Source organism: Gadus morhua, chromosome 11, assembly GCF_902167405.1.
Source record: "Gadus morhua chromosome 11, gadMor3.0, whole genome shotgun sequence".
Classification (NCBI taxonomy): Eukaryota; Metazoa; Chordata; class Actinopteri; order Gadiformes; family Gadidae; genus Gadus; species Gadus morhua.
In genome coordinates, this window is record NC_044058.1 from 22789857 (window position 1) to 22799856 (window position 10000).

Here is a 10000-nt window from a genome sequence, read left to right on the forward strand (position 1 = left end):
GGTCAGGAGAAGAGTGCACGCGTGGTGCTGTGTGTGCACGTGTGGGGCTGTGTGTGCACGTGTGGCCCTGTGTGTGCACGTGTTGTGCTACGTTTGCACGTGTGTGCAGTTTTTTGCGAGTGCTGGCTTGTCGCTCCAGGGACCCGGGACCTGCCGCCCCGGGGGGACGGAAACTCAACGTGACAGGAGACCCTTAGAGATACATGGAGTACACACTGAGACGCACACACACACACACACACACACACACACACACACACACACACAAACATAGACGCCCGAAACAAACACACTCACTTACACATACCTAGACGCCAGACACACATACACAAATACGTAAACACCCACACACACATACACACATAGACGCCAGACACACCCACACACACACATATACACACACAGTCAAATAGACACACACACACACACATAGATGCCAGAAACACACACACAAACACACACACGTAGACGATAGAAACACATACACACACAAAAACACACACGCACACACACAGACACACAGCCCATAGACACACACATACACACACACAAACAAATAGACGCTAGACACATGCACACATACAGACAGAAACACACACACACACACACACACACACACACACACACACACACACACACACACACACACACACACACGCACCCAGACTGTGTGTGCTTGGTACATAGCAGCACTCTGAGCCAATCAGAGGGAGAGCCACCAGCCTGCTTCAATAACATTTCCATCGACGTTCATCAGATGTGTGGCGTGGTTTTTACGACGGGGACGCAGCCACCACAACTAATCCATCGTTATCAGATCACAAAGAAGATTCTTAATGATGAATGCTTACGGCTGTGACGGGTGTGTGTGTGCTGTGATGCTGTTTGTGTTTGTACGTGTACTTGCGTGTATGCGTGTTGCTTCGAGCGTGTGTGTGTGTTTGTTTGTGTATGCGTGGGGGACGATGTGTGTTTATGTGTGTGTAGCTAGATGTGTCCGTGAGTGTTTGTGTGTGTGCGCTGCTTTGAGTATGTGTATGTTTGTGTTTGTGTGTCGGTAAATGTGTGTCTGTGTGTGCGAGTTTGTGTGTGTGTGTGTGAGTTTTGTGCGAGAGGTTGCCGAGACAACAAGGATATCTATCAGTGCATTAGAAACAGATGTAAAGATCCGAGGCGCATCCCTTTCAGACAACAAGGACGCCGGCTCCGCCCCTTCTCGTTAATATTCTGAGTGCCTCATTTACACACCGGAAAGTAGTTGCAGCGAAACCTTGGGTTGGCTTGTTAAAGAATTACAGGAGCAAATAAACACAAAGAGGTTCCGCCCACACTTCTTGGCAGCCTAAAGTATAAATGTTTCAATGAACTGTTGTGCGTCTGTTTGTGTGTTTAGAGCAGAGTTCACTTCCGTCTGTGTGTACTCGTTTGTGTATCTGTTTGGTTATAGGCCTTCTTGTGTTTCAGGGTGTTTGTGTGTATGTGTATATGTGAATATGTGTGTGGTCATGGGCCTTCTTCTGTATTTGTGTGTTTGTGTGTATATGTCTGTATATGTGGGGTTATGCGCCTTATTGTGTGTTTATGTGTATTTGTGTATCTGTGTGGTTATGGGCCTTCTTGTGTCTTTGTGTTTGTGTGAATGTGTGTCTATGTGTGTGGTTATAGGCCTCCTTGTATGTTTATGTGTGTTTTTGCTTGTGTATATGTGTTTCCTTCTGTGCATGTGGCGTCTAAAGATCAGAAGTATTTGTTAAAGCTCCCCCCCCCCCCACGAGTAAACCACAGGTATGCAGCCCCCGCCCACACGGAGGACATTTAGCTGCAGTGTGGTTCCTGCGGCCACAGAACTGTTTGGTCCAAAGCACGGCGCCCGCTGAAACAATATTTGCAGCGTCCGCAAACAGTGACATTGACTGAGCGAGATCAATACGTCACGCTGCTTGTTTTCCTCAGGCCCGCTCGCCGCTGTCGGCCAGACAACAATGGCAGCGTTGCCGGCGCTACACCCAGTTAGCATCCCTCGCTGCCACGGTTTTAATGTGCAGATTTACACCCTGGAAACACAGCCCAGACTTACAGGACCAAACGCGACGCATGGCAGAGGGTCCGGCCCACTTGATTTGCCGTGTGGTACAATTTAGCTAATTTAATTTTGATTTAACTGTGCATGCTGAGTGATCACGTAATAAAAGTATCGTCAATTAAAGGTGATATATATATATGTGTGTGTGTGTGTGTGTGTGTGTGTGTGTGTGTGTGTGTGTGTGTGTGTGTGTGTGTGTGTGTGTGTGTGTGTGTACACATTATACATGTGTCAGTGCTTTTCTTTCTCTGTGTTCTCCCTTCTGCTCATTCCCTTCTTTCTTTCGCACACTCTCTCCAAGTATTGCTTTATCCATGCATTTGTGTGTGTGTGTGTGTGTGTGTGTGTGTGTGTGTGTGTGTGTGTGTGTGTGTGTGTGTGTGTGTGTGTGTGTGTGTGTCTCTGTGTGTGTGTCTGTGTGTGTCTGTGTGTGTGTCTGTGTGCGTGTGTGGTTGTATTTACCATTTCTATCTCCACTTTGAAAGAAATGGATTGCCCGGCGTCTGGGGGAAGTGTGTTGATGAATGGGGCAGGTTGGCTTCAGACAGAGCTCAGGGTATTTATACGATCTTCCCGTGACGAACCCTGGCTACCGGAGGGCTGAACCCATACGGAAAGTCATTTTTTTCCGCGCAAACCAAAGAGAATTTACAGTTGAGATGAGTCCTAAAGAGAGAATTGATGTCCCCGGCCAGTGTTATCTGTTGCAGCGCAACAGAATGGACGGTGGGCAGCAGCCCCATGCATCAAGCCCAGGATGCATGGGGCTTGATGCAGAGGAAGTGAGAGGAGAGGAAGTGTTGAACTGAAACTCCACAATAGGAACAGGACAGCTAATCACAACCCGATAATGGGATGGACCCAAAACATAAATTCATAATGCTGTTAATTAATTCATTGAATCCGTTTTTGTTCAGGCTTTGAGGTGAAGGCAGTCCTGTCAAAGTGGATCTCAGAAGTGGGTTCGAAATGTGGTCTTTCTTTTTTATTTTTATTTTTTGTATTTTTTAACTTTATTATAGAGTGAGATAGACGGTATGGGAGATGGGGGGGAGGACATGCAGCAAAGGACCACGGGCAGATCAGGACTAAGCCTTAATGGTACAAGAACCAACTCTATTCTTAGAACCGGGCTGGTACCTTTCGGCTGGCCTCACTCGGACCGGACGTTGGACGTCTCAATCGTCTTACAGATGAAGCGATAGAGGTCCTTGATTCTAGTGGACATCCCATAATGCACTCCAGAGTAGGGCTGCTGCCCCCGGTCCGGGCTAAATGATCCCCCACCTGGGTCTAGTGCCAACATGGCAACCCAGACATCCCCTGGCTCATAAGGGGATTGTTTCATTGTGTCTGTGCCTGCTAGCGTGTGCGGTGGGCAAACTGGGGGCAAACTGGCCGCCGTGCATCACCCATCCCGTGGGTGCTAAACACACAGAGACACACACATACACACACACAGAGACACACACACACACACACACACAGAGACACACAAACACACACACACACAGAGACACACACACACACACACACACACACACACACACACAGAGACACACACACACACACACACACACACACACACACACACACACAAAAACACAGACACACACACACACACACAAAAACACAGACACACACACACACACACACACGCACACACACGCACACTCACTGTGTGTATCTCATAGCTGCAAAAAGTGCTACATCAATGCGTCATTATAATGTATTAATATCCTCATTATAAATATCAGACATGACTCATCACAGTTTGTGTGGACTCTGTGGTTCCTCTCACCGCTACTGTTCACACACTGGATCTGCGGGGTCTGCGCCCCCGGGCCGCAGGGCTTGCCGTCGTCAGGGCGACAGCGGTCCAGGCTGACCAGGCGCCAGTCGTGACAGCGGGGGTCTTCACAGGGGACCGCCTCCAGGAGGTGGGGACAGCTCCCCGGGCCCCCAGTGGGCGCGTTGGTGACCCGTCTCCTCCGTATCTTGAAGCCTGGGGGGGGCGACGACACAGAGACACCAGCGTCAGGCCACTGGAACGCAGCACTGAGACCCGGCACCAGTCCCGCACCCAGAGATGTTACGACCCCATTGTCTTCCTTCCCGATACCGATTCAGATTCCTGAACTTGAGTGATGAACTGAACTGAGCGTTGGGCCGATACCGAGGATACAACGATACATCATCTAGCATTGTAACTAATAATAGCACTTGTTCTTATTGAAGGCTTCACTCAAGGGAAAATAGAAACCTTCCCATTAAAGCAGAGTAGTTTGACAGCAACATGCAAAACATCTGTTCCCTCATCTTTCTACTCTTTTTTATTTTGGAGGAAGTCGGTACCATAGGTTCTTACAAAAGGCAGTGAGATGAATGATAATCAGCCACATTTCATATACCTCTGCCTCATCATTTTAGTAAATGTCCTTCTGTTGTGCACTTCAATGTTTACTTTTACTTTTAGAAATGTCTTGTCTTGTCTTTTGTCTTGTCTTGTCTGTTCACTGTGAGATGGTGAGAAATGTCTTCTCGATTGCGTTGTATGTCTACATGGGAAGTAATTGACATTAAGCTGACTTTGAGTTTATACTTTGACTTCTCTTGTGATGACAGCAATGTATAATCAGTTCAATTACTGCCTGCAATTTTATTTTCAGAACTACATCATTTACATTTCTAATCTATAATTATAATAATACATTTGTGTTCTTCTAGTTAAGTTTGAGCATCCATGTGTTTCCAACTTGGTAGCTCGAACGCATTTAGGTGGGAGATAAGTCGTTTCCCATTCTGACGCCCCACCTGACCGTTAATGAACGCAGCATAATACCGTAGAGTTTGTGTTGTTCTCTGCCAGAATCGGAGGAATTCCCGACACCGGTATTGGTATCAGAACAACTCTATTCAGTGGTTCCAACCGAGTTCTTCAGAATGTTTGAGAAGGGGATGCGATGCAGAATCCGTGTAAATATAAAAATCTAAATGTTAATACAGGATAAAGAGATTGGCCGTAGCGATGTTTTGGTGAATGTATTCAAATCGCACCGCACTGGGAAGATATTCGTGTTTGTATTCGCTCATGGTTGTGATTCAAATGCGATCATTCTTACACATCAATAACCATCTTATTGATCAACCAGCTCCCACGACATCCTATCAGGTGACCCCAAGCGGGGTCAATCGGATGGGGTCAGGTGAGATGCATCTTGTAGCGCTCGGGAACTTTGTAGATTATATACAGAGCAGCAGAATGTAAAATCTCCCCAATGAACCTGAATGTTGTTGCGATTCAGTTTATGCTGATTTAAAATAATATTCCCGAAGATGTCTTTCAGCAATGAGAGAGAGATAATGGATTCCTATGATAGCAGACACAACCACATACTAGAATAGATTGTGTTTCAGTATGAAGACTTTGTATACCGTACTCGTAAAATAATACATTGTGAAACGCAATCAATTGAGTCCTTCAATTGCGTAAGAGTCAAAACGAGGACATTCCGATAATGAACATGACTAATTAAGCGTCAGATAAACCTCCTTCTTCTCTGGAAGTGTGTTGACCTTGCAACTCGTTTATCTCCCTAGTTCTCCAGTTCTATTAATTAAGCTCATAAAAACAGAGAGGATTTACAAGGCACATTTCAGAGGCTAATGCAAAGGTAGCTTCACAGTCCAGCCATGCTCTGTATATTTTGCACGGGAGTAGCCAGTGTGGGTCTGAGGTGCACAAAGACAACTTCAACTCGTTGTTCAGAGTTCACCTAGACTCTGCATAGCCTCTGCCCTTCCCCCCCCCCCCCCCCCCCGTATGTTCAGGGGCGATTCTAGGTAGTGTGGGGGCCCTAGGCAGAGGGGGGGGGGGGGGGGGGGGGGGTGGAGCGATTTTTTTATTTATTTTTTTGGCTCTAGGAGGGCCATGGGGCCCCCCCCATGGCCCGCGGCCCCCAAACTTTTGCGGGGCCCCAGGCAGTTGCCTGGTATGCCTAATGGGATGCGGCGCCTCTGCGTATGTTGTACGTCTTGGAACCTAATGTACGCACTTATTGTATGTTGTACGTCCTTGCCCTTAAAATTAGTACTTAGCATCATGTAGCATCTTATCCTAGCAATCTTTGTTGTGTACGGGGAATGGGTTAACCTAGTGATTGGTTGGCACTTGATTCTATGAACAACCTTAATGTACCGACAGCGATATATTGTTGTTTTTCCTTCTTCTTACAAATTTAGTTATTGTAAGTCGCTTTTGGTAAAAGCGTCAGATAAATGCCATTCATCTATTTTATGTTTTAATGCCGTTTCCCTGTTTCTGATGAAGCCATCATGCGAACGTCAGAGACAGGGAGTAAGACACAGAGAAAGGCAGAATAGTAGTCACTCAAGAGGAAATAGAGACGTTTCCATAAAAATGGAATAGTTTGACAGCAACATGCAAAACTAGCATTCTCTCATCTTTCTACTCTTTTATGTTAAGGAGGAAGTCACTGCCATACACTGGATAGGGTCCTACATGATGCAGTGTGATTAATGATATTCAGCCTCATTTTTTAAACGCTGCCTCAACAGCCGTCTCACACACACACGCAAACAGACATACACACATTTGATTCATTTATTTGGAATGACCAATACTACAACACCATAGCATCCAAATATTAATAAAGACACACACACAGAGACACACATACACATACAGATGTATACACAAACACCCCCACACACACAGACGCAAACCACACACACACACACACACACACACACACACACACACACACACGCACACGCACACACACACACACACACAAACAGACACACATACAAAGACACGTCTCGTGCGTGCCATTCGATGGCCGCTACCTTCCCATACCTTTTTTCCCCGCCTGGTCGTCACAGTTCTCGAAGGTGCAGGGCCCCCAGGCCCCCCAGGGGGACACCTGGCACTCGGTGGGGCAGGGGAGGTGGCACAGCTGGGAGCGGCTGGGGACGGGACCCTGGCACAGCTGGTTCTGCACCGGGGGGGAGGCTGGTGGCAGTGGGGAAACTCCACAAGTTAGCATAGCACGTTAGCTTAGCACAATGACATGGCACTTGATGGCGTAGCAAGTTAGCGTAGCATAATAACATAGCACATCATGGCTTATCATGGTAGCATGGCACAATAACATGGTTCTTTATGGCCTAGCATATAAGCATAGCAGAATAAAACGGCACTTTATGGAGTAGCATGTTAGCGTAGCATAACAACATGGCACTTTATGGCGTCGCATATTGGCAAAGCAAAATAACTTGCCCCTTTATATCTTCGTATCATTTTATATCATGGGTAGAGTTGGAGAGATTTGCACAAACAATGCAACTAACAGATACACCCGTATTTTAAGAAGCGCAGGTTTTTGATTTGACTTTTTCAACATAAACCAGTTTCAAACCAGCAGGACTGCAGTTTTAAACTAATACGACTCCGTTCTCATCTCCAGTTGTGCCAGTTGTTCATACTCTTCTGGGCCCTGACACACTGAAGCAGAATAATACAACACACACAGAATATCTCTTGTTTTATTTATTTATAGTCCTGCCTCTCGTAAGTCTCATAAGAGAAGGCAAGTCTCTTATGAGACCAGAGCTTTAAAACATGGAAGAAGTGTTACGGAATAAACCAAACACACCACAGAGGAGGAAGCCCATCGGTGAAACGCTGCCATGTCTCCCTGCTGCGTCCCCTCTGCGTTGTTTATCCCTGCGTGCTCGCGTGAGCAGAGTGATGAATCGGCCATGATTACCCCGCTCCTCTCTGCAGAGTCAGATCATAAAGGCAGGCTGCACCCAGCCCGCTGTCTCTCACGGGGGACCCCCACCCCTCCACCCCCCACCAAACCCTGAGCTCACTGGAGACCTCGACCCCCACCCCTGGGCCTGTTCCACCACGATCCCACCCTCAGCTCACTGGAGACCCCCCCCCTCCTCCACCATTACCCCAGACATTATTATTATTATAATGACAGCTAAAGGTGTGATGGCAGAGACGTTGGAGCATGCTTGCTCCATGGAATGAGTTAATTCCTGCAAGGGTTCCCCTGCTTCACAGATTCTGTTCTGGGTACACAGCAGAGAGCGCTGGATTTAGCCTGAACACCCGTCTAGGACCGAGGCTGAGAGACAAGGGATTGAAGACGCTATCTTTCTTCCACAGGGAGAAAGAGAGAGAGAGAGAGAGAGAGAGAGAGAGAGAGAGAGAGAGAGAGAGAGAGAGAGAGAGAGAGAGAGAGAGAAAGGGAGAACACAGATCTGTGGGTACCCACATCTCAAAATGTCCTCTGAAATACATCTCCGTGAATGAAGTTGATTTCCGAAGTGTGTGAGTGGGATGCGCGTTAGCTGTCATGCAGTGTGTGTGGGGAGTGCTGGTGTTCAGGGCACGGCATTGGTTTCACTCTTATCTGCATGCTTGCAGGGCGCTCTTGCTGATTAGAGAAGGCACTGTGTACGGCTTTGACTTCTACCCCTCACCCCCAGCAAGGCTCCTCCGTCTAATTGAAACTCCGGGGTTTCACTGCTTATTGATGGAGTCACGCCACACACACACTCGCGCGCATGCGCGCGCGCACACACACACACACACACACACACACACACACACACACACACACACACACACACACACACACACACACACACACACACACACACACACACACACACACACACACAGGCACACACAGGCACACACAGGCACACTGATCCTCATCCTTCTTCTTCATTGGAGTCCTTATTTATTTTAAAATAATGAATATGATTCATATTCATTCTTTTAAAATGACTAATCACTTGCTGCTTTGGAAAAAATGTTTCTAAAACGGTTATGGCAACATCCATACTATATAGATTAATTCTTTACATGACCATATGCATGCAATTAATGACTTATTTCTAATACAACATAGAGGTATACTGCTATAGGAAAACAAGTCAAGGATAGGAGCCGTTCTGAAGTGGATAATCTCATTGTCACTCCCACGCATCTGAAACCTCCAGCATGTGATCCAACCATTGCATCAACTGGTGCAACACGTTAGGCTTCTTCCTCCTGGCTATCTCCACTCTGAGAGAAGGACCCTTCACCCTGATAGAGCCCAGTATATGCCCCCTTCACTCCATCTAATCGGCCCCTTATCTCCACTAATCGACGCCCGACTCATCAGACCTCGCCTGTCAAGAACACCTCTCTTCCTTTGTAGAAAGTGAAAGCGAAAGTGGAAGTGAAAGTGGAGCATCCAATAGTTCATTCATATTATGAATATTCTGAATTAAAATTTGTAATGTTTTGAAGCGAAGCAGTGATTACTTTTCAGACTAGATTTCGATTTGTTTGTAAATGAACCATTGCTATATATATCGAAGCTGGTCTTATATATGTTTTGGATTTGTTTTTTGTTATGTTATGAGTCATGTCTGATTTTATAATGAGGATATTAATACATTATAATGACGCATTGATGTAGCAGTTTTCACAGCAGACTAAGAGATTGAGTGAGTGTGTGTGTGCGTGCGTGTGTGTGTGTCTGTGTGTGTGTGTGTGTGTGTGTGTGTGTGTGTGTGTGTGTGTGTGTCTGTGTTTTTTTTGTCTGTGTGGGTGTCTGTGTGTTTTTTTTTGTGTGTGTGTTTGTGTGTTTTGTTGCTATGATAAGACTTTATTTATATGGCTTTTTTCAATCTTTCATAAACACCTTCTACTACTAACACCGCTACTATAATCCTGCTCCAATCCTAAACGACATCTGTTGTCATTCAAGACGACAAAGGCGGTTCCTGACGTCAAAGGACGACAAAGACAAAGCTCAGACTACTAGTGACATCGAAAAAGAAAAGAGAAAACTAAAACAGGACAAGAAGGTACCAGGCAATTCC

General features: G+C 46.4%; 1 protein-coding gene across 1 annotated transcript in view; it reads right to left on the bottom strand.

The window, feature by feature from the left end:
* Positions 1-10000, bottom strand: part of thsd7ab (thrombospondin, type I, domain containing 7Ab) — an 86092-nt gene that overhangs the window by 62348 nt on the left and 13744 nt on the right. Inside the window, exons 4-5 of the mRNA XM_030370385.1 lie at positions 6963-7118; positions 3885-4088 (exon numbers count right to left, since the gene is read on the bottom strand). Coding sequence (XP_030226245.1) covers positions 3885-4088; positions 6963-7118 — 360 coding nt within the window. The remainder of the gene's footprint in view (positions 1-3884; positions 4089-6962; positions 7119-10000) is intronic.